General features: G+C 35.5%; 1 protein-coding gene across 6 annotated transcripts in view; it reads right to left on the bottom strand.

Moving 5' to 3' along the window:
- PRMT3 (protein arginine methyltransferase 3) overlaps positions 1–27281 on the bottom strand; it is a 144975-nt gene that overhangs the window by 103994 nt on the left and 13700 nt on the right. For all 6 annotated transcript variants that reach the window (XR_008999258.1, XM_057507474.1, XM_057507473.1 and 3 more), the window contains 2 exons: positions 25009–25074; positions 18088–18209 (listed from right to left, as the gene is read on the bottom strand). Coding sequence is in view for 5 of the 6 variants with exons in the window: in XM_057507474.1 (XP_057363457.1) it covers positions 18088–18209; positions 25009–25074 (188 nt within the window). In the remaining variant the exon portion in view is untranslated. The remainder of the gene's footprint in view (positions 1–18087; positions 18210–25008; positions 25075–27281) is intronic.

Raw genomic sequence — 27281 nt, 5'->3', positions numbered from 1 at the left:
AAGTAATACAAAAAGAACTGAAACTACTTTTCTATGTGGAAATTTTTTTAGAATAACTAACACTTTCCTATCTTATTTCCTACCCTTAAAAGTGGCAATTTAATTTTATTTCATGATACAGGGATATCATTGTAATTAGTTATCTTGTACTGGGCATACAGAGATAAAATACACAGTCCATGTACTCAAGAACATGGTCTAAGGGAGACAGAATGGTAAACAGCATGATACTATGGGAGCTCACAGAATAAGGCCTTAACTAAGTGAGACATTTGAGCTTAGCCAGGAAAAGATAGGATATCCACAAAGATGTATATAGGTATGGGGGAAAGGGAAGGTCATATTTGTGTGTACAAACTGCCTGTGTGTGTGTGTGTGTGTGTGTGTGTGTGTGTGTGTGTGTGTGTGTGTGTGTGAGAACAAGCAAATTTGAAGAACAGTAAATAGTTTAGTATGATTAGAGCAACAAGAGGTAGTGACAAAATTGGGAACTAATTAGAGGTGATGCTAAGGAGTCTAGATTTTATTTAAAGAAAATAACAAGCCATTTCAGGATTTTTAGGATGGGAAACATAGGATGAGGTCTGTGATGTACTTTTGCCTGATGTGACTCAGACAAAGGCATGCTCTAGGTCCTACGGAAGAACATGGTCTACTAGGGAGGCAGACATACCAACAGCATAAAGTACCATGGAAGTTCATGCAATATACACCTAATCAAGTTAAATAGCATTTAAAGTTAGTGACAAAATAATTATAAAGTTTACCTAGAAGAATACATGGGTGATAACTATTTTTTTTTAAAGCATACAGGGGTAGGACAAAGAGGGAATAGCTGATATAAAATACATAAACTGTAATATTTGCTTTCAGCTCACCAAAGCATCCATGTACACTCAAATGACCATAAATACAAAATGTAATAAATTGATACATGCATGTATCACTTTAGGAGGTGGTAACAAAGAACAAAAGATTCTGATAATTTAGTGGGAGAAAGGAAGAATTAAATATTGATAAAGCTATGCAGAAGAATTCAGTGCTCAGTGCACACTTCAGAAAAGATTACAGTGGAGGCAGAAATCATTCTTCCCAACACAAACCCCTGGAGTCAAAACGTATACAAAGTGGAAGTGACAGAGGGACTGAAAAACTATTGGAAGAAGGATGCTCAGAACAGGGCTCCCTCCCCATATGGAGAAAACCACACCAGCTGCATTTATTAAGGAACCTAGTCCTCTACTCATAGATGTGAACAAAAAACAAGGATACTTCACCATTTGAAACATTGGGCAGGTGTAAGTACATCACATGAAAATAAATACTACCAGGTGGATAATTTCAAATGCAGGGCCCAGACCTGGACTTGAACAAGATTATTCTATGAGCTGCCTCCTTCCTGAATGTATCAATTGTGTTTACAGGTGGGTAGCTATGGAATTACTAACACTGAGAACATTTATTGTTTAGAATTAAAAATAACTCAGCTTCGACCCAGGAAGAAACAAAAAATATAAATAGACCTATTACCAGCAAGGAAATTGAATCGATAATCAAAAAACTACCTAAGAACAAAACCTCTGGACCAGATGGTTTCACTGCTGAATTTTATCAAACATTTAGTGAACACCTAACACCCATTCTCCTTAAAGTTTTCCAAAAAGTAGAAGAGGAGGGCATACTCCCAAACTCATTCTATGAGGCCAACATCACTCTAATATCAAAACCAGGCAGACACCACAAAAAAAGAAAATTACAGACCAATATCCTGATGAACATAGATGCAAAAATACTCAACAAAATTTTAGCACACCGAATTCAAAAATACATGAAAAAGATCATCCATCATGATCAAGTAGGATTTATGCCAGGGATGCAAGGATGGTACCACATTCAAAAATCCATCAACATCATCCACCACATCAACAAAAAGGACAAAAACCACATGATCATCTCCATAGATGCTGAAAAAGCATTTCAAAATTCAACATCCATTCATGATAAAAACTCTCAACAAAATGGGTATAGAAGGTAAGTACCTCAACATAAAAAAGGCCATATATAACAAACCCACAACCAACATTATACTTAACAGTGAGGAGCTGAAAGCTTTTCCTTTAAGATCGGGAACAGGATAAGGATGATCACTCTCCCCACTTCTATTCAACATAGTACTGGAGGTCCTAGCCATGGCAATCAGACAACACAAAGAAATAACAGACATCCAGATTGGCAAGGAAGAAGTTAAAAACTGTCCCTGTTTGCAGATGACATGATATTGTACATTAAAAAACCCTAAAGAATCCACTCCAAATCTACTAGATCTAATATCTGAATTCAGCAAAGTTGTGGGATACAAAATTAATACACAGAAATCTATTGCATTCCTATACACTAACAATGAAATAGCAGAGAGGGAAATCAGGAAAATAATTCCACTCACAGTGGCATCAAAAAGAATAAATACCTAAGAATAAACCTAACCGAGGAAGTGAAAGACCTAGACTCTGTAAACTACAAGACACTCATGAGAGAAATTAAAGAAGATACCAATAAATGGAAACACATCCCATGCTCATGGATACGAAGAATTAATATTGTCAAAATGGCCATCCTGCCTAAAGCAATCTACAGATTCAATGAAATCCCTATCAAAATACCAACAGCATCCTTCAATGAACTAGAGAAAATAGTTCTAAAATTCATATGGAACCACAAAAGACCCGGAATAGCCAAAGCAACCCTGAGGAGGAAGAATAAAGTGGGGGGATTATACTCCCCAACTTCAAGTTCTACTACAAAGCCACAGTAATCAAGACAACTTGGTACTGGCACAAGAACAGACCCATAGACCAATGGAAGAGACTAGAGAGCCCAGATACTAACCCAATCATATATGGTCAATTAACATATGATAAAGGAGCCATGAATATACAATGGGGAAATGACAGCCTCTTCAACAGCTGGTGTTGGCAGAATTGGACAGCTATATGCAAGAGAATGAAACTGGATTATTGTCTAACCCCCATACAAAAGTAAACTCAAAATGGATCAAAGACCTGAATGTAAGTCATGAAACCATAAAACTCTTAGAAGAAAACAGAGGCAAAAATCTCTTGAATATAAACATGAGCAACTTTTTCCTTAAGGCATCTCCTCAGGCAAGGGAAACAAAATAAAAAATGAACAAATGGGACTACATCATGCTAAAAAGCTTCTGTACAGCAAAGGACACCATCAACAGAACAAAAGGTATCCTACAGTATGGGAGAATATATTTGTAAATGACATATCGGACAAGGGGTTAACATCCAAAATATATAAAGCCTCAACACCCAAAAAAGCAAATTACCCTATTAAAAAATGGGCAGAGGATATGAACAGACAATACTCTAAAGAAGAAATTCAGATGGCCAACAGGCACATGAAAAGATGCTCCACATTGTTAATTATCAGGGAAATGCAAATTAAAACCACAGTGAGATATCACCTCACGCCAGTTAGGATGGCCAACATAGAAAAGAATAGAAACAACAAATGCTGGTGAGGAGGTAGAGAAAGGGAAACCCTCCTACGCGGCTGGTGGGAATGTAAACTAGTTCAGCTATTGTGGAAAGCAGTATGGAGGTTTCTCAAAAAACTAAAAATAGAAATACCATTTGACCCAGGAATTCCACTCCTAGGAATTTACCCTAAGAATGCAGTTTCCCAGTCTTAAAAAGACATATGCACCCCTGTGTTTATCACAGCACTATTTACAATAGCCAAGAAATGGAAGCAACCTGAGTGTCCATCAGTAGATGAAAAGACAAAGAAGATGTGGTACATATACACAATGGAGTATTATTCAGCTATAAGAAGAAAACAAATCCTACCATTTGCAGCAACATGGATGGAGCTAGAGGGTACTATGCTCAGTGAAATAAGCCAGATGGAGAAAGACAAGTACCAAATGATTTCACTCATCTGTGGAGCATAAGAACAAAGCAAAAACTGAAGGAACAAAACAGCAGCAGAATCACAGAACCCAAGAATGGACTAACAGTTGCCAAAGGGAAAGGGACTGAGGAGGGGAGTGGGTAGGGAGGGAGAAGGGGAATAAGGGGCATTACAATTAGCACACATAATGTAGAGGGCAGCATGGGGAAGGCAGTATAGTACAGAGAAGACAAGTAGTAACTCCAGAGCATCTTACTATGCTGATGGACAGTGACTCTAATGGGGTATGTGGTGAGGGCTTGATAATGGGGGAAATTTAGTAACCACAATGTTGCTCATGCAATTGTATATTAATGATACCAAAAAAAAAAAACTTCTCTATAAAATTAAACAAAAAATAACTCAGCTTCTAAGATGGTGGAAAAAAATTATGAAAAGAATCATCTGGATTCAAACAGACAATAGGTTTTCAGACTTTGGTGATGATGATTTACCTGGCTTTGAATATTTTATGTCCATGGATCTGGAAAATACTTTAATCACTTCATTTATTCTTTGAAAACGCATTTACATTGAATACCTATTATGTGCCAGGTACCCTTCCAAGCAGTTGGAAAACAAAAAAGAGAAAAAAAAATTGTTGTCTAACTTCAGGGAACTAACAATCTAGTAAAGTTAACACTGCTATGTATTCCACTTTCTGTGACCTATGGATTTAAAAAGCCTTATCAAATTGTTAATAGTGATCTCTCACACCAGAATCACAGATATATTTTAAGTTTCTTCTTTATCATCTCTTGTGTTTTTGCACAAAAACATCTTTTTTACCCCTTTCTTCCTTTTTTATTTAAAGGGGAGAACTGGGAAGGGATATCAATCTGCACTAGAGAGAATGGATGAATGAGACCTGCTAGCAAGCAAAGACAAAGTACAAATAACTGAACCACTTATTTGGAGATGCGTTAATTTAGGTGAGAAATATAAGAATATGTGAGTTAAATCATGGACTTAAGAAACATCAATGGTAGAAGAGGGATGGATTTGAGAAACACTGAGGATTCTCAATTAATGGGACTCAAACTTCAACAGGTATGTCAGTAAAGGAGAAGTAAAGTTCAAATATGAATCCCAGGTTTCTACTTTTGACCTATGAGAGTTAATACAGGTCTGTTATGCCAACTCTTGTTTATCTCTGTAACCAAGACAATAATTCTTGATCAAACTCTTAAGAACAAAACTCCTGAACATTCACATAGTTACAGGATAATGATGAGACCTATGAGCTTTAAGACTCAAGCTTCCTTGGGTAGGCATTTCACACATTTGTCTGAGGATCACAGCTAGAGAGAAAAGTACATTTTGTGCAGCTCTTGAGAGAAAGAGGGAGTTCCTGGGAGCCTCTTCACTGATGGATTTTCTTTTTTTGCTTTCCCTAGACTCTATCCTTTGTTGTAATCACTCTGAGATGTGAACTCAATTTTATATTGAGTCACGGGAGTTCTCCCAGTGAACCACTGAGCTAGCAGGTAGTCATGGAAACCCCAAGACAGGACGACTGAATGGACAGGAAATTAAGAGGCTGGTGGGATAGGAGAAGAAATTAATTTAATTTTTTTGTAAGGTATCTTGATCACCTCCATTACCTTCATGATAATTCTATGGCTTTAAGCAGCAAAGTATTTTTTTTTCACCATTTTAGCCTTATCAGTGATTCAAAATTCTCTTCACCTTTAACTCACTCCTCTGTCATTTCTGTTAAATTTGAAACAAAATGTGAAGGAATATCTCTTACCTCAAGAATTTATACTGCTGTATTTTGTGATCTTGACCTAAATCTTATATACTATATCACCACTACCTTTAAAATCATTGTTACATTTTTCTTTTCAAAAATCCTTTACTAAGCATCTGCCATGTACCAGATACTTTGTTGGGTTTTAGGGATAAAAAGAGTAAGATAAAGCTCTTGTCCTAGAATCTGGAGGACACTTACATAAACATGACAACACGTCAAAATATTCTCTAGGCTTTTCTTAATGTTTCATTTCTAACAGTAGTCCAGACACAGATGATGTAAAAAATTGCATCTTTAATGTCATACTGAGTCTGAAATTGTCATACTGCATTGTAGCTATATGATGGATCAATCTTTTCATGAAAACTTCTCTGCAATAACATCCACAAGTCTGAATAATGAGTTATTTCATAGCTGAGTCAATGAGAAACCAAAGGCAGCCAGAATGATGGTAAAAATATTGCCAGAAGCTATCTCTGCTTTTTGAGGGTGAATGAAATATACAATTATTTGGCAGCTGAATAGTTCTGTTATCCTTAGGTAAGTTTATGTTTCTGAAATGATCATTCACAGCAGAGTTCGAAGTACAACAGCAAGAATAAGAAATAATTTCTCATTCCTTCCATCTATCACTTTGAGTTTTATCTGCCTCTGCTAATACCTTTAAAATCTATATTCTACTTTATACCTGTCTGTACCTTCACCAAAAGCCTGATGTTTTTAAGTTCTAATATATATAATAGATTTATTTGTATTGATATACACTACATATATTAGTCCTAATATATACATACATGCCTATTTACATAAAAACCAAAACTTTTTCTACTCATTTCTTTAGAAATGTTAGATCTCTTTCAGAATTTCTTCTAAAAGATTCTCTTTTAGAATACATCTTTTAGAATTTCCAATGCATATGGAGTTTAGAAATTCTGCTGTGTATAGTTTTCTTTTCTTTTGGTATCATTGTGTGTATAGTTTTCTGACAGAGAAAGAACACTTAAAGAAAACTCATGGCCTACTAACTGCAAGAATTGTTTTCACTGACTGATGATAGTTCTAGAAAGCTCCAATATGCAATAATAGACACATTTAAGAAAAGTTAAAAGTAGATTTCAAGGGAGGAGTGTGAGTACAGGAGAAAACTGGCCAAAGCTTGAAGTTTTATGGTGGAAGAAAAGACAGACTGTGAAAAAGAAAGAATCCAAAAAAAAATATTTTTGTAGGATAACTGCAATAAATGATAATTTCAGAAACATAACCAACCAAATATAAAGTATTATTTGAGGCACTGGTGCCAAGGAAAGCATACCACTATTACTACCTACTAATATTATTATAATTAGTGCTAACATTCAGTAAGCAGTAATATGCCAGCCACTTTGCAAAGCACAATAAATGGATTCAATCCTTACAACAATTCTATCAAATAGATTGCACTGCCATCAGCTACTACCATCAACCTCATTTTATAAATGAAGAAGCCAAGGTTTAAAGAAATTAAAGAATTTGCCCATTATTACAAAGCTAATAAATCAAAAGGCAAAAATTAGAAATCAAGTCATGTGATTTCAGATGCTGAAAGAAGTATGTTAGACTGCCTCCTCAGCTGGTAGAATAATGAGCCAGTAATAAACTGCGTCCTGCATATTCTTTTATAGGTACTTTTACAAAAAGAAGAACAGAGGTTATTTCACCCCACAGCGTAAATTTCAAATTTTCAAATGGAAGACAAAAGAAGTGCTTATGAACACTATGGAAACAGCTATCTTTTCATAATACATAGAAAAAAAGGCAAAGGAAAACGTCTCTGAAGAAACAGTACAATATTGGCTTATCCTAAACAAAAAGGCCTGATTTTTAAACTCTATAGGTTCTAAGCAACATAAACTATTGAACACAATCAATACATGCTCTGTAAGTAGTTAAATGGAACTATAGCAGAGTAAATTATCTGTGAGGATGGACTCAGGAGTCAGGCTGTCTTGAATCTAATCCTGGCTCCACTATAACTAAGGAGTTACTTAATCTTTATGTCTTAATTTCTTAATCTCTATAGGAAGAGTAATAATATACTGTAATTGCATCTACCTCAAAGGAAATTCAACAGAAAGTACTAAATTATTGTTAGTAATTTATAGTATTAAAATGAAGTACCTAAAATTGAGTGCCAAGTTATTTTCAAAAAATGCTCTCAGGCAGGCAATTCATACATTGTTGTTGTTCCAAAATTACATATACTCAAGCACTAAATTTTATACACAATCAATCTGAATATAATCATTGTATAAACATATTTCTAAAAAGTCACTAGGAATCAGGGCTTCTGTAAAATAAGATGAAACAAAGCAAAACAATGCAAAATAAAATAATTGCTATCACTATCCCTTTAATTTTTTTTCCATAAGGAATTAAAATGAAAGCCCATCTAGTCTTGCTTTGTAGAAATCAAAAATGATCAATTAATACAAAAATGGGCTTTCATAAGATTAGGACTCTTAACAGAAACATCTTACCATAATCTTACTATCAACAATAAATTTATGACAATTCTTCTAAAACAGCACCTTCTTTGAGACAGTGGTTCTTATATTTGTTTGCAAATCAGTACACAAGCAAGTGAAAGTGCTCTTTATAGAGTCCCCAAAATGATGATGTTGTATTTAATGGTATCATAACTAGAAAGTTCACAATTTTATAGATTGCATATATATATGTATATATGCAACATATATGCATATCCTCCAAAATAAAAATTGTAACCACAGACCTTTATCTATGAAAAATCTAAGCAAGATCATCACAATTTTTTCATTAAGTTGGTAGTTGCTACAATAATAGTAGCTAACTTTGGAACACTACTACATGCCAAGCAATATGCCAAGAGATTTATATGAATATTCTACTTATCTTTCTCATAACCATATAAGGTAGTCATTATTATTTTTATTTGACAAACAACTGTGGTTTCAGAGGTCAGATATAATTTAACTGAAGTTCAAATAATTGGTAAATGATAGAGCAAGGACCTGAACCAAGCTTGCCTCAAACTTGTGCTCTTTACCACAACTCTATACTTCTACATGCAATAAAATCTAAAAATTACACATTTTACATGATTGTATTTAAATTTTATAATAATAAGAAAAGATACACATTAATCAATTTTAAGAACAGAATATAAGTATCAGTGGGAGAACGATTTAAAATCATTTAAGTTGTTGGGGACCTAATGTATAGCATGGTGATTATAGCTAATAATACTGTATTATATACCTGAAAGTTGCTAAGACAGTAGATATTAAATACCTCACCAAAAAATAGAAATGGTAACTATGTGACACAATGGAGGTGTTAGATAATGCTAGGTTCATAATCATTTTGTAATATATAAATGTATAAAAGCAACACACTGTATGCCTTAAACTTACACAATATTATGTGTCAATTACATCTCAATAAACCTGGAAAAAAAAGAATCACTGAGAAGCCTCCTATTAATTATTTATTCAGGAAATTATTCTTAAGTTACGAATATAAGGTGCTTTTTGTTAAGTACACATCTAAAGAAATCTGGTTCTATAAGCTATAGTTCAAATAAAGGGCTTCTTACTAGGACATAAGCCAATAGTAAAATCAATCACTGGTTGATTAACTTAACTAACTTCTCAAAGGGAGGAGATAATTTTAGACAATAAAATTAGGTTTCAGAGGATAAACTAAAACTATTGTCTTATTTGTAGCCATTTTGAAATTTACTTAATTTGAAGGACGCACAAGGGCAATTGTTGTCAAAAAGGAAAAAGATAGCACTTTTCTTTAGTCTAATTGCTATTTGCTAAAGGAAATATTACTGACATAAATATTTAGTTTTTCTAGAGAATCCTCTAGCAATATTACCCTATAGGTCAATGATTTCTAATTCTGTATATTATATTATGTTTAGTGTATTTATAGCAAAATTGGAAAGACAGAAAATTATGAAAAAATAATTCTCATCACTGAGAACTGCAAAAAGATTACTTATATGTCAAACACATCTAGCTCAATCCAACTTAAAGTCTTAATATTCTGGAATCAATGTTCACTGAAAGACAAATGTCTTGAGTCTACACTAGATGGCTATTAAAGACAAGAAAACTGTCAGATGTCAAATTTAAAAATAATCTTGGGGAGGGGCAGAAGATGGCGGCGTGAGTAGAGCAGCGGAAATCTCCTCCCAAAACAACATATATCTATGAAAATATAACAAAGACAACCCTTCCTAGAATAAAGACCAGAGGACACAGGACAATATCCAGACCACATCCGCACCTGAGAGAACCCAGCGCCTCGCGAAGGGGGTAAGATACAAGCCCCGGCCCCGCGGGAGCCGAGCGCCCCTCCCCCCCAGCTCCCGGAGGGAGAAGAGCAGGCAGAGCGGGACGGAGACGGAGCCCAGGACTGCCGAACACCCAGCCCCAGCCATCCGGGCCAGCGTGCAGGGCGCTCGATACTAGGAAAACAGGGCAGCAAGAACAGTGAGCAGGCACTGGAGGCTGGGCGACAGAGGACATAAGAAAAGCGCGCGACCATTTTTTTTTTTGCTTTTTTGCTGTTTTGTTTTGGCGAGCGCTTTTTGGAAGTTTTAAAGGGATAGGGACCCCAATACTAGGGAAACAGGGCAGAAAGACCGGTGAGCAGAGGCCTGAGGCTGGCACCGCAGAATAAAGAAAAACGAACGACCACCTTTTTTTTTTTTTTTTTTTAATTAAAAACTTTTTTTTTTTTAATTAAAAAAATTTTTTTTTCTTTTTTTTTTGGTGGGCGTTGTTTTGTTTTGGCGGGTGCTTTTTGGAAGTCTTAAAGGGGCAGGGCGGGTCACCTAATCCAGAGGTAGGGAATCTGGGATCTCTGGGCACCCTAACCCCTGGGCTGCAGGGAGCAGGGAGGCCCCTTACGGAGATAAATAGCCTCCCAGCAGCTCCTGCTCCAACGCGACTGCACCATTTTGGAGTAGCTGCCCGAGCCAGGCCACGCCCACAGCAACAGCGGAGATTAACTCCATAGCAGCAGGGCAGGAAGCAGAAACCCTGTCTGCGCGCAGCTGCGCAGCACAAGCCACTAGAGGCCGCTGTTCTCCCAGGAGAGGAGGGCCACAAACCAACAAGAAAGGAAGTCCTTCCAGCCGTCACTCGTCCCAGTTCTGCAGACTATTCCTATCACCATGAAAAGGCAAAGGTACAGGCAGACAAAGATCACAGAGACAACACCAGAGAAGGAGACAGACCTAACCAGTCTCCCTGAAAAAGAATTCAAAATAAGAATCATAAACATGCTGACAGAGATGCAGAGAAATACGCAAGAGAAATGGGATGAAGTCCGGAAGGAGATCACAGATGCCAGAAAGGAGATCGCAGAAATGAAACAAACTCTGGAAGGGTTTATAAGCAGAATGGATAGAATGCAAGAGGCCATTGATGGAATTGAAATCAGAGAACAGGAACGCATAGAAGCTGACATAGAGAGAGACAAAAGGATCTCCAGGAATGAAACAATATTAAGAGAACTGTGTGACCAATCCAAAAGGAACAATATCCGTATTATAGGGGTCCCAGAAGAAGAAGAGAGAGGAAAAGAGATGGAAAGTATCTTAGAAGAAATAATTGCTGAAAACTTCCCCACACTGGGGGAGGAAGTAATCGAACAGACCACGGAAATACACAGAACCCCCAACAGAAAGGATCCAAGAAGGGCAACACCAAGACACAAAATAATTAAAATGGCAAAGATCAAGGACAAGGAAAGAGTGTTAAAGGCAGCTAGAGAGAAAAAGGCCACCTATAAAGGGAAACCCATCAGGCTAACGTCAGATTTCTCAACAGAAACCCTACAGGCCAGAAGAGAATGGCATGATATATTTAATACAATGAAACAGAAGGGCCTTGAACCAAGGATACTGTATCCAGCACGACTATCATTCAAATATGACGGTGGGATTAAACAATTCCCAGACAAACAAAAGCTGAGGGAATTTGCTTTCCACAAACCACCTCTACAGAACATCTTACAGGGACTGCTCTAGATGGGAGCACTCCTAGAAAGAGCACAGCACAAAACACCCAACATATGAAGAATCGAGGAGGAGGAACAAGAAGGGAGAGAAGAAAAGAATCTCCAGATAGTGTATATAACAGCTCAATAAGCGAGCTAAGTTAGGCAGTAAGATACTAAAGAGGCTAACCTTGAACCTTTGGTAACCACGAATTTAAAGCCTGCAATGGCAATAAGTACATATCTTTCAATAGTCACCCTAAATGTTAATGGGTTGAATGCACCAATCAAAAGACACAGAGTAACAGAATGGATAAAAAAGCAAGACCCATCTATATGCTGCTTACAAGAAACTCACCTCAAACCCAAAGACATGTACAGACTAAAAGTCAAGGGATGGAAAAACATATTTCAAGCAAACAACAGTGAGAAGAAAGCAGGGGTTGCAGTACTAATATCAGACAAAATAGACTTCAAAACAAAGAAAGTAACAAGAGATAAAGAAGGACACTACATAATGATAAAGGGCTCAGTCCAACAAGAGGATATAACCATTCTAAATATATATGCACCGAACACAGGAGCACCAGCATATGTGAAACAAATACTAAAAGAACTAAAGGGGGATATAGACTGCAATGCATTCATTCTAGGAGACTTCAACACACCACTCACCCCAAAGGATAGATCCACTGGGCAGAAAATAAGTAAGGACACGGAAGCACTGAACAACACAGTAGAGCAGATGGATCTAATAGACATCTATAGAACTCTACATCCAAAAGCAGCGGGATATACATTCTTCTCAAGTGCACATGGAACATTCTCCAGAATAGACCACATACTAGGCCACAAGAAGAGCCTCAGAAAATTCCAAAAGATTGAAATCCTACCAACCAACTTTTCAGACCACAAAGGCATAAAACTAGAAATAAACTGTACAAAGAAAGCAAAGAGGCTCACGAACACATGGAGGCTTAACAACACGCTCCTATATAATCAATGGATCAATGACCAAATCAAAATGGAGATCCAGCAATATATGGAAACAAATGACAACAACAACACTAAGCCCCAACTTCTGTGGGACACAGCAAAAGCAGTCTTAAGAGGAAAGTATATAGCAATCCAAGCATATTTAAAAAAGGAAGAGCAATCCCAAATGAATGGTCTAATGTCACAATTATCGAAATTGGAAAAAGAAGAACAGATGAGGCCTAAGGTCAGCAGAAGGAGGGACATAATAAAGATCAGAGAAGAAATAAATAAAATTGAGAAGAATAAAACAATAGCAAAAATCAATGAAACCAAGAGCTGGTTCTTCGAGAAAATAAACAAAATAGATAAGCCTCTAGCCAGACTTATTAAGAAGAAAAGAGAGTCAACACAAATCAACAGTATCAGAAACGAGAAAGGAAAAATCACGACGGACCCCACGGAAATGCAAAGAATTATTGGAGAATACTATGAAAACCTATATGCTAACAAGCTGGGAAACCTAGGAGAAATGGACAACTTCCTAGAAAAATATAACCTTCCAAGACTGACCCAGGAAGAAACAGAAAATCTAAGGAGACCAATTACCAGCAACGAAATTGAAGCGGTAATCAAAAAACTACCAAAGAACAAAACCCCCGGGACAGATGGATTTACCTCGGAATTTTATCAGACATACAGGGAAGACATAATACCCATTCTCCTTAAAGTTTTCCAAAAAATAGAGGAGGAGGGGATACTCCCAAACTCATTCTATGAAGCTAACATCACCCTAATACCAAAAGCAGGCAAAGACCCCACCAAAAAAGAAAACTACAGACCAATATCCCTGATGAACGTAGATGCAAAAATACTCAACAAAATATTAGCAAACCGATTTCAAAAATACATCAAAAGGATCATACACCATGACCAAGTGGGATTCATCCCAGGGATGCAAGGATGGTACAACATTCGAAAGTCCATCAACATCATCCACCACATCAACAAAAAGAAAGACAAAAACCACATGATCATCTCCATAGATGCTGAAAAAGCATTTGACAAAGTTCAACATCCATTCATGTTAAAAACTCTCAGCAAAATGGGAATAGAGGGTAAGTACCACAACATAATAAAGGCCATCTATGATAAACCCACAGCCAACATTATATTGAACAGCGAGAAGCTGAAAGCATTTCCGCTGAGATCGGGAACTAGACAGGGATGCCCACTCTCTCCACTGTTATTTAACATAGTACTGGAGGTCCTAGCCACGGCAATCAGACAAAATAAAGAAATACAAGGAATCCAGACTGGTAAAGAAGAAGTTAAACTGTCACTATTTGCAGATGACATGATACTGTACATAAAAAACCCTAAAGACTCCACCCAAAAACTACTAGAACTGATATCGGAATACAGCAAAGTTGCAGGATACAAAATCAACACACAGAAATCTGTGGCTTTCCTATATACTAGCAATGAACCAACAGAAAGAGAAATCAGGAAAACAACTCCATTCACAATTGCATCAAAAAAAATAAAATACCTAGGAATAAACCTAACCAAAGAAGTGAAAGACTTATACTCTGAAAACTACAAGTCACTCTTAAGAGAAATGAAAGGGGACACTAACAGATGGAAACTCATCCCATGCTCGTGGCTAGGAAGAGGAAGAATTAATATCGTCAAAATGGCCATCCTGCCCAAAGCAATATACAGATTTGATGCAATCCCTATGAAACTACCAGCAACATTCTTCAATGAACTGGAACAAATAATTCAAAAATTCATATGGAAACACAAAAGACCCCAAAGAGCCAAAGCAATCCTGAGAAAGAAGAATAAAGTAGGGGGGATCTCACTCCCCAATTTCAAGCTCTACTATAAAGCCATAGTAATCAAGACAATTTGGTACTGGCACAAGAGCAGAGCCACAGACCAATGGAACAGACTAGAGAATCCAGACATTAACCCAGACATATATGGTCAATTAATATTTGATAAAGGAGCCATGGACATACAATGGCGAAATGACAGTCTCTTCAACAGGTGGTGCTGGCAAAACTGGACAGCTACATGTAGGAGAATGAAACTGGACCATTGTCTAACCCCATATACAAAAGTAAACTCAAAATGGATCAAAGACCTGAATGTAAGCCATGAAACCATTAAACTCTTGGAAGAAAACATAGGCGAAAACCTCTTAGACATAAACATGAGTGACCTCTTCTTGAACATATCTCCCCGGGCAAGGAAAACAACAGCAAAAATGAGTAAGTGGGACTATATTAAGCTGAAAAGCTTCTGTACAGCAAAAGACACCATCAATAGAACAAGAAGGATCCCTACAGTATGGGAGAATATATTTGAAAATGACACATCCGATAAAGGCTTGACGTCCAGAATATATAAGGAGCTCACACGCCTCAACAAACAAAAAACAAATAACCCAATTAAAAAATGGGCAGTGGAGCTGAACAGACAGTTCTCCAAAAAAGAAATACAGATGGCCAACAGACACATGAAAAGATGCTCCACATCGCTAATTATCAGAGAAATGCAAATTAAAACTACAATGAGGTATCACCTCACACCAGTAAGGATGGCTGCCATCCAAAAGACAAACAACAACAAATGTTGGCGAGGCTGTGGAGAAAGGGGAACCCTCCTACACTGCTGGTGGGAATGTAAACTAGTTCAACCATTGTGGAAAGCAGTATGGAGGTATATCAAAATGCTCAAAACAGACTTACCATTTGACCCAGGAATTGCACTCCTAGGAATTTACCCTAAGAACGCAGCAATCAAGTTTGAGAAAGACAGATGCACCCCTATGTTTATTGCAGCACTATTTACAATAGCCAAGAATTGAAAGCAACCTAAATGTCCATCAATAGATGAATGGATAAAGAAGATGTGGTACATATACACAATGGAATACTACTCAGCCATAAGAAAAGGGCAAATCCAATCATTTGCAGCAACATGGATGGAGCTGGAGGGTATTATGCTCAGTGAAACAAGCCAAGCGGAGAAAGAGAAATACCAAATGATTTCACTCATCTGTGGAATATAAGAACAAAGGAAAAACTGAAGGAACAAAACAGCAGCAGAATCACAGAACTCAAGAATGGACTAACAGGTACCAAAGGGAAAGGGACTGGGGAGGATGGGTGGGTAGGGAGGGATAAGGAGGGGGAGAAGTAGGGGGGTATTAAGATTAACATACATGGGGGGGTAGGAGAAAAGTGAGGGCTGTACAACACAGAGAAGGCAAGTAGTGATTCTACAACATTTTGCTATGCTGATGGACAGTGACTGTAAAGGGGTTTATAGGGGAGACCTGGTATAGGGGAGAGCCTAGTAAACATAATATTCGTCATGTAAGTGTAGATTAGTGATACCAAAAACAAAGCAAAAAAAAAAAAAAAAAGGCCAGTTCCTGTGTCGTAACCTCCAACGAGTTCTACACAAGGGTATAAAGGGCATATAAAAGTGTAGGCAAAGGGTCTGGTTTGTGTTTATACAGAGGATCAAAGCCTAATTGGGCTACCCCGAAAATGAACTAAGATACGATATGAAAAAGAACTTCCAACATCTGCACTCTCTGGAAGACTCATGCCAGAAGATGATCATCAAAAAACCCCAACAAAGATCCACGCACTGCTACAGCTGTAGATGCACTCATCCCACCAGTTCCTGGACTTGCCATGGGAATGAGGAAGGAGATATCTTAGCTGGCCTGTGCATACAGTAAAACAACAAATTTGACTGGATCTATACTGTTGGAACTCAACCAAGAATTTGGAGAAGTGCAAATTGTAGCGCTCCAAACTCTTACAACTACAGACTATTTACTGTTAAAAGAACATATGGCATGTGAACAGTCCCCAGGAATGGGTTGTTTTAATTTGTCTGATTTCTCTCAGACTGTTCAAGTTCAGTTGGACAATATCCACCATATCATAGATAAGTTTTCACAAATGCCTAAGGTGCCTTAATGGTTTTCTTGGTTTCACTGGAGATGGCTGGTAATTACAGATATGCTTTGGTTATGTAACTATACTCCTATTATGTTAATGTGTGTGCGCAATTTAAGTAGTAGCTTAAAACCTATATATGCTGAAGTTACTCTACAAGAAGATATGTCAAAGAAATAATCAATCTTCCCATGTTTTCTTCCGTCTGCTACTTCTATAGCTTTTCTTCTTCCTTCCTAATTACAACCCTTAAATAGAATTCGTGCCTCATATCAAATTTACCGAGTATCATAACTCCTCCAAGTGGTAAAGATACCTCAAGACAAATGCTGGGCATAGAAGCCACAGGGCATAAATATGCAAAGAAGTAAAAAGCTAACCTTTTCAAACAATAAGGCTTCCCTCTCACTTACCAACTTCACATTTCCCTGTATGGCCCCGGAAGATGACTGGTTAGCCAGAGACGGGTAAGATTCCTCAAGGGAGGAACAACCTAAGACAGGCACAGTCGCAGGGGGGCCATCAGGTGAGAAATTGGGGATCAACAGAGGTGAGGCTTAGAACCTCACCCCCCCCTATTCTGAGAGAAATCTTCTGCATACGTGGATGTTTTATTGCCCTGGTCTAGCTTGGATTAACACATAGTCTACAGGCACACACCTGATCATCTACATTTGCTCTCTTACAACACTAAACTATGTTTTCTACCTTTATCTTGTATCTACCTACCATTTCAGCATTTTATTAAAAATAATAATAATAAAGAGAGAAATGTGGTATCCACATATAAATCAAGTATAAAAACCAAATGAGTATTCATATTTGAACTGACTGTTTAGAGTTCATAATGCATGAGCAAAACCGAAAGTTTCTGTGATGACTGCCCTTGTACTGTTCACTATGTAACTTATTCATTATGTAAGAATTTGTTCTACATGTAAGAACTTGTTTGTTATGCCTCAGAAGATTGGAGACTGACGAAAATTAGGCTTGGGGTGGATTAATGATTGTGCATTGAGCATTGACTCCCCTATACAGAATTTTATTGTCGTTAACAACCATTTGATCAATAAATATGAGAGATGCCCTCACAAAAAAAAAAAAAAAGGACAGACTTCCAATGGTAAAATAAATAAGTAACCGGGATGTAATGTATAGCATAAGGAATATAGTCAAGATATTGTAACAGCTTGGTAGGGTGATAGCTGGAACCTAGAATTATGTATATAAATGTTCTACCACTGTGTTGTACACTTGAAACTAATGTAATACTGTGCGTCAACTACCCTTCAATAAAAAATAATTATTTAAAAAAATAATAATAATAATAATCTTAAATCAGCTTTAAAACGCATCTACCTTATGATATCCATTGCCTGGTAAAGTATTTCAGATTGGTCAACTCCAAGAACCTTCTTTGCTCCAGCTTTCGCTGCAAACATAGAGAGAATTCCAGTTCCACAACCAACATCCAAAACTACCTGGTGTTAAAAAAAAAAAACAGATGTCATCAAAAAGGTGTAATATTTTAAATTCTATTCATATATTATGGTGTTTCTAGCTTGAGAAAGACTACAAAATTTTAAAACTTTACCAATTAAATATGGAAGTAACTTCTGTTTGGGGAAACTGAAGATTATCATTACAATGGGTTGTTTTAAACTCATAACAGTATATTTGTCCATAGCCTGTTATGATCAGATACAACAATATAAATTTGAGATGTTTATACGTAATAAGCAATTTCATAGTCTTCTCAATCATGAAGTATTATTTTTAATTTCCCTATTGCATGCATAATCTAATTTAGGCTTAATGAGTCTAAATTTTAACAGAAACAAATTTTTGTCAAGTTTGAGAGGCAGGAATTAACTTAAGCAGGATAGTCTTACCCAATACAACTAAAAAATGTTTATGAAGGAATCATGGATGTAGAATATGGTCATACTCCCTCTACTTTTAAATTAACTATTCAGCTTGTTTTAACAATATAGGTACAATAAAAACAAGCTGGCTTCTAGAATTCAGTAACTTGAGAATTTAAGTTTTAAGAATGATACTCATTATCACTGGTGAAAGTGGTAAGAACCAAGTTTAAGATGACACTGGGGACAGGTAAGGAGCAATTATTTCTAAAACAAGAATTTCTATGGTTTGTCCTGGAACAGTGTAAGGAAATCTGCTCTGTTCACACTAAAAAACAAAAACAAATTACCAAGGAAACATGCCAAGCAAAATACTCTGAGATATACTACTCTTTGCTACTGAAAACCATAATCCCTTAAGTCTTTCATTATTAACAGTCAAAAATCCTATAAACTTGTCCCACACATGAAACTACTTCAGCACTCTTCTACTATAGGTATCACTGAGCATCACCAAGTGCAGGCCTTGATCAGAGTAATATGGCACAGCAACAAATAAGACTAAATCCCTCTCCTGATGGAATTTATAATCTTGTGGGAGACAATATAATGAACAAAGAATATAAAATAATGTCAGGCAATGATGCTATAAAGAAAAATCAAGCACCAGAGTAGAGGTTAGCACAGGAGAAAGGAAATACACCCCTTTGGAATTTTAGATAAGTCTTTAAATATGTCTCTGATATATGTAAGCAGAGAACAGAGGGAAGTAAAGGAGTGTACCATTCAGAGATCTGCAGGATGTGCCTTCTAGCCATGGAAAATATTAAATGCAAGGCACAAAATTCCAGGTAAAGCAAGAAAGCCAGTGTGCCTCTGGGTGAGACAAAGAGGTTGCTTAGAGATAAAGTCAGTGTTAAGCAGAGGCCTGATCACATAAGCCTTTGGATTTTATTCTAAGTAATGGGGAAGTTACTGTGAAAAAAAGAGAACTAGAATTAAGAATCTATTATACTGTTCAACAATTATTTTATTTTTCACAAGGGAATATAGTCACATAGTTTCAATCTCAAAAAGTACATTTACTCATCCTTCAAGAGAATTTTTATGCATATACAGCGCAATACAAAGTGTTTTTCCTTCCCCTTTCTACACAAATGGAAGTGTATTACACCCACTGTGCTACAAGTTGCTTTTTTATTTAATCCTCTTTTAGAGATCAAAGATTATAAAACTTTCTTCTCTTACATAACTGTGTAAGATTCCATCTTATGGCTATACCATAATCTACTACTGACTCAGCAGTTCTCTACTGATGGACATGTAGTTCCTGAGATTTCACAATGACAAGAAAAGCTGTAAATAACCTCATACCCTACCCCAGTCACACAAGTAAATCTATAGAATATATTCCTAGAAGTGAAAACAGTGTCAGAGAAAATATACGTATTTGTAATTCTTCTAAAACAACCAAATTACTCTCCAGTTCTACTCCTGGAAGACTACAGCAATGTGTAAGTGCCAATTTCCTCAAGGGTGAGACTAGGCCATGGCACAGATATTCAAACTTTTGGATTTCTGCCAGTCAGGCAAAGACAAAATAATGATACATTAGTCTAGCTTTAACAGGCATTTTCTTTATCATGGGGTTTAGCATTATTCCATATGCTGTACAGCCATCTGTAGTTCTTCTTATGTGAACTATCTATCCCCTTTCTGCATTCTTCCACTGAGTTGTTAGCCCTTTTCTTATCAAATTTCTAACCAAATTTTTCTCATCAAATAAGAGTGTTTCGTAACTTAAGGAGATTAGGCCTCTTTAATATGATGGAATGTTTCCTCCAGCATATATTCTTGTCTTTTGGTTCTGCTTACAGTGATTTTTGCTATGCAGAACTTCTTTACCTACAGACTCATTAACCTTTTCTTTCCTGGCTTCTGGATTTTGATCCTAATTAGGATGATCTTCCCCATATTCTGCCCTATTTCACCTTCATACATTTCCTTCTAGCATATTTGTGGTTTCATTAATACATTTTCTTTTATCATGATAAACACAAAAGATGAACACTAAGAGGTATTCAACTTTACTACTGCTCAGATGGCTAACCGATTTTCCCAACATTATTAAATAGCCTGTTTCCCTCCACTGATTTAATATGCTACTACTGTGGTCCAAATGCTTGTATTCTCCCCAAATTCATATGCTAATATCCTAACCCCCAAGGTGCTGGAGTTAGAAGCTAGGCCTTTGGGAAGTAATTAGGTCCTGCGATTAGCGCCCTTAAAAAAGAGGCTGAGAGAGATCCCTTGTTCTCTTCCAGCACGTGAGGACATAGCAGGAAGACATGTCTATGAACAGTAAGCAGGCCCTCATCAGAATCAGCCAGTGCCCTGATCTTGGGCTTCTCAGCCTCTAGAACTGTGAGAGATAAACTTATGAACTGTTGTTTATAAGCCATTCAGTTTATAGTATTTTTGTTCTAACAACCTAAATGGACTATGACAGGGACCTTAATATTCACTAAAACTTGTGTGTATATTTTGGCCTGTTTCTGGAATTTTATTCTGCTCCATTAATCATGTACTAGTAACTTCTAATTACAGAAGTTTTACAGAATGTTTTAGATTCATCCCCCCCTCACTGCAAAATTTTTTCCAGTGTTTCCGGAAATTTTGTATGTTTATTTTTCCATAACAATAAGAAAATCAGCTTCTGTAGTACAGGTTTTTTGAAAAGTCTTAGCAATTTTGTAGGGATTGAGCTAAAATTATGATTTAGGAAAAATGGATAATTTTAAGTTTTCCTATTCAAGAATATGATATACCTTTTGATTTGTTTAATCATCTGTTATGTTTCTCAGGAGTCTCTTAAAAAATCTTTTTCATGTAAGTCCTGCATATTGTTAGTTAAGTTTGTTCCTAGGCATTTATCTCCTTTATTGTTTGCTATTGTAAGTGGAGTCCTTCGTTCCATTATATCCTGAAAATATAACTTTTCAGAACTGACTCCAGAAGAAAAAAATCTAAACAGCCTGATTTCCACTGAAGAAATAAAGTTGTCAAAATCTTACTAATCTGTGTCTCCTATTCTCTGCCCCTCCAAGAAGAAAACCCAGATGGTTTCACAGGGAGAATATAACTGTTCTGCATATGTGGCCTCTGATGATGACTTAGCACATTAAACGTAACTACTTACACACACAAGGAAGTTAAGAATTTTAAGAAGCAAACCTATACAAGGTCACTGCAAACAAAAAGAAAATATTTTTTAAAGTTACAAATAAATGTATTAACTACAACATCAAGAAAAACTATGTCATCATACAGCATACATGTTTATACTATGGTTATAGTACATCAGTGTAAAACATATGGCATAAAACGATAATAAAACAAATATATATATATATATATATATCTCATATATATATATATATATACACACACACAATACAATAGTAAGTGATAAGCTCCTAGAAGCTTTCATTGAAATAAGATACATACAAAGTGAAAAAAAACATTTTTTTAAAGGATGGTGTGGAATTTAGAAGTTTGATGGCATAGTACCTGGCAGTGGTGTTTAGGAATATCAATACACACTGTTTATGGAAAGACAAGTTAGCGCCATTAATAGTATCCAGGGTATTAACCTTTTTGAACCAGGGAATCCACTGCTAGGCATCTATCTTTTGTACTTTCACATATATGAAGACTTTTAATATTTTATATTTTTATATGCAGTACTGTTTCTAATGTAAAAAATTAAAACTCATGGACATTCTAACATAGATATATGAGCCATTAAAAGAATGTTAATAAGGAAGTAATAACTTTTCTAAGAAAAATTTCTGAGCAAACAAAGCTAAGTACAGAGGGATATGTATCATATACTTCAATTAGAGTATATGTTCTTTCCTAAGACTATACATTTACACACATACATATACAATTTATATATATATATATATATATAAACTCTTATTTAATCTTCATTGAGCCTAGAGAAGGGAAATAACAGGTCCAGGATCATACATCTGGTAATTTATAAAGTTAGCATTCAAACATAGGTCAGTCTGCTTTTAAAGCCTATATTTAAATTATATTTTAATTGTATATTAATTATCTATTACCTCTAGCTCAGAATTAAGTTATTGGGCAAATAAACTAACACTTGATAGAACCAAAGAAAGAGGTATAAATAACAGAATAAACTAACATTATTTTATAAAATGAAGGAATTTGACTCATTTTTTTCTAAAACACAGAAAGAAAAAAAGTGAATAAATATTTAACTGTAGATAATAAGCAAAAGCATAAAGAAGGCACCTGTGAATTTCTTCAGTGGACTACAAATAGAAATTAATTATGAGTAGGTGATAACATGATTAAAATGCCACAAAGTTAAATTAAATCTGAGAAACCATAAGGCCTCCACAGGAGCTTGTGAATGGAAACAATATCAAGAAAGGAATGCAGGGAAGGAGGCAGGAAGGAAAGGATGGAGGAAGAAGGAGTAAGAGGAAAGAAAACATTTTTAATTATAAGCACCTTTTTGAAAAATAAATCTCTACTATGCATTACATAACATGATACAGAAGCTAGTGTTTGGGATGATGCTTATCTACCTGATGGAGAAAAAGCAAACAAAAACAAAGGTAATAAAACTAAGGAAAATATGCTATATCATACATTTTTAAAAATAAAAATATTTAAATAATTTCATAAACATATTCTATCATGGCACACAGATATTATATGACCTGTTTATGAAAAATAATGTGAATTAAAATGTAACTCATGGATCCCATCCTGATTACTCACTCATTCTATTTTAACATGATGGTGTCAAAGGTATAGTGGCACAGGGATTAAGGGCACTACACTAGGAGTTAAAACCCCTCAGGTTTGCTTTGTTTTAGTTGCATGATTTGGGGCAAGTCAATTAACCTATTGGTTTCAAGCTTCCTCATGTGTAAAATGGAGATAAATACATGCCTTGTCTGGTTATAGGCATATTGTATAGTGACAATGAGACAACATGTTTGAAAGCAATCTATAAATTATCAAGTCCTATTTAAGTACATAGTAGTATATTTTCTTAATCTACAGCCATAGTATAATAAACTTAAATATAAAACATAAACTAACTACAAAACACAAAACATGAAAACAAAAAATCCTTAGTCTCTGCTGCAATAACAAAAAGCATACAATCTCAAGTATACAAAGAACTATAAAAACTAAGATTTTGAAAATGAATTCATTGACTTGTCTACAGTGGGAAACAGCAAAAACTAAGAAACACAAACCATTATAAACCCTTCATGATAAGTAATACTTTGGCCAAAAAATATCAAAAGATACCAGCACACCATATAAATTTAAACTATCTAATTGCTAAGTCACAAGGGAAACACTGCTGTTAGGAAACAAGCACAGAAAATGAAAAACCAATCTATATTATATTCCAAACAATATAAAAATAAGGAAAAGAGATTTTTCAAAATATACAGGTTGTTGGTCACTGCTGAAATACACAAGTTAGCAGTCACTGCTGTGATTTCATGTAAAGCTCGTGGAATACTCTTACAGAAGTGTCTTATAAAAAAAACCTACTATGTTATCAATACACATGTTCTTAAAGTGGAAAGAGTTGGGGAAAATTCCTAAGCAAATGTATATAAGTAGCAGAGATGACAATATTCTTGACTAAATTAGAAGATTAATTTTCAATAAGGAGGAACAATCAGAAAACCCAAACCTTTAGGTAACTGCCAATGTAGAGAAAAAGAAAGGAAGGAAATAAATAAGAAAAAAATTTAAAAAATTCATAAGGGATGAAAAATGACACAAATTTCACACACACAGTGTGAAAGATATCTTTGAAATAAGCTGAGGCAGTATTGAGTAATTGTAAAATATAAAATATCTCATACAGCGGGGTAAATAAATAAGGTCTTAAAAGAAATCTCTTAAAATAAATTACACCTTATAATATCTGACCCTGCTTATCAAAAGTAACTTTTTAAATGATTAATTTTTAATTAATTAACACAAACTATAATGATTAAGTGTGCTTTTGCTTTCATATGGGCTTATCCAATACATTTGAAATTCACAGGAATCACAGTAAATCAAAAATATGCTTTAAGCAAAATTATCTGGATAACAAAGTTAAACTAAGCTATATCTCTGTAATTAATGAATTTCAATTTTAAAGAAGAGTACAATGAATGACAGCACCAATGAGCATTCTTGCTGTCAGTATTCTGCACCCACAGAAGAGCAAGTCTTCCACAACATAAAGACACAGCACATTAAATCAACTGCCATCACAATGATGACCCAAGAAGGAATTTCTACTGTCCAAGGTCCACAGGAAACATACAGTTCTGCAGCCTATGCTACTCACCTTGTCTTTGAAGATATGTGGATTTTGGTATATAAAATCTCGGTAGCTTTCTGTTCTTACTTTGTCCTAGGGTGCAGAAAGGAAAGCACTGTGTTTACAGGACAGTCTGAAAAAATTAAATGTTTTCACAAAGATATTTACACACATTGCTAGCTTCCAAAGCTCCCTTTTGCCTGAAAATGAAGCTCAATTTTTTTTCCCCAAAAGAAAACAGTAAGGATTAGAAATAACAACAACACACAAAGAAAATGTTTGAGTATCACTGAAAGTCAAATAATATCTAAGTTCTAAAATATGCACATTTTCATCTTGACATGCATTATCATCATAAGACTCCAACCGATAATTAGAGCTAATAAAAGGTGAACAGAATGTTTCGCTCCTATAAATAGGGCCTGGAATCTAGAGCCTGAGTCCCTGTAGTAGAGTCATGTTAAAATATGGGAGAAAAAAAAACACAAATAGATAAATGATAAAAGTTACATGTGAAAAATAAAGCTAAACTGAATATGGTTTTTCTAAGTCATTAATCAGCACCTATCTGATTTATAATCCTGTTTTGTTTCTAGAAATAACATTAGTAGGAAATGATGCTTAAAAGCCTATAATCCAAAAAATAAATCATTTGAGCCCTGCAGCACACATCATGAGATTTCTACACTCTGGAGTCTCACAAGACCTGTGACCAAGGCAGGAATCGAATGGTAACATTTACACTGGTTCATGAACATGGCGGATACCCTTTTAAATTACCTCAGTTGAGACACATACGGACAGCAAATTAAGCAGTAAGGGGATCTACTGCCAAGTAAAATAAATATGATAAAAATATCTCAGAATGGGAATTACAGTTTGGGATTTCACACTAGGTAAAAAGAATTATTATACCAAATGCTACAATATCAAAATTTATACAATCCATACCCCCTAAAAGAACATTTTTATGCTAACACTGGGATTAAAAAAAAAAAACATAAATGAAGAACTAAATATAAATGTTGTTTTAATTAATTACCAGATCTAAAAAGGGAGAATTCCATAATTAATTCCATGCCTTCTCATGGAATCATTTCTAATTGCTTTAGAAACAAAATTTCAAATCAGGCTTATTAAATCTTTTCCTGAAAGTTATTTTAAAAATTACTAAAAGAAACCAATGTTTAAATAAATTTACACTTATTATTCACTAAATTTTAAACTGTCTTTTCTTTTTTAATGTACCACTTCACACATTTTTACATTGTTCTTACAACTAAACCCAGCGCTGATACAACAAAACCTACAAAGCGTGAACATCACTCAGGAAGGCAGTCACTCAGAAAGCTCTTACCAGCCACAGGGCCTCACCACTGCTCCAACTTAATCACCAGCAGCCCAACTCCTGCACTAAGTCCACACACTGCTGCTCGACTCACTGACAATCCTCATCTGGGCTCTTTCTATACATTCATCTGTTTTCATTCATATGCTCACCCTGGTGCAATGAAATCTAAAGTACACCAAATATAATGCTTTGGACATAGCACAGCTTCAATTTAATAACTGTTTTTGAAAGAAAAATCCACTAAACATGAAAATGCAAGCAAATAAAATACTAGCCTTCATAATGATTTCTAAAAATTTAAGAGAAGACTAACACTTCAATACCAAATAAGGTACTAAACAAATAAAAAAAAAATCATCTTGATAAATGTTCACCAAGATGAACAATGTTTTTCTTGGAAAAGAAAAGAGTGATACATCTCAGTTTATAACATCAGTCAACAATGACTCCTCCAGAAAAATAAACTGGCAAGGGATTTTGAAAACTCATGTAATCTATCCCTCTATCAACTGTATCTCTAGAATTAAAAAGTTATCCCAGCTTACCTCCAAGAAAATAAGATCACAAACTACCATTATTTATAATTATAATCACAACATGTGCCAAAATAGTGTCATTAAAATATCTGAGACTAAGCAACAAAAAATCCAAATAATATTTCCATAAAAGCAAGGCCAATTTCAAGCATAAAAATAAGTCCTTTATATATGGTCTCTCAATTTTAAGTTGGTTTACAAAGATCAAGTGAAATTCTAATGGTAGCACAACCCTGAATAGATTTTGTGTGCTAAAAATTGTTTTGATAAGAGAAGAAATACTGCTTGATATAAGACACATAATCATATTCATCCATAATACATTACTTAGCAAAATATAAACTGGATGAATAGTTCTTTTTGAATGGAATATATCCCTATTTTCTATCAACACCTGACCAAGTCATCTCCAA

This window comes from Manis pentadactyla, chromosome 9 (genome assembly GCF_030020395.1).
Source record: "Manis pentadactyla isolate mManPen7 chromosome 9, mManPen7.hap1, whole genome shotgun sequence".
In the NCBI taxonomy this organism is placed as follows: Eukaryota; Metazoa; Chordata; class Mammalia; order Pholidota; family Manidae; genus Manis; species Manis pentadactyla.
The sequence above is the reverse complement of the archived record's forward strand: the minus strand, read 5'-3'. Positions and strand labels throughout refer to the sequence as shown.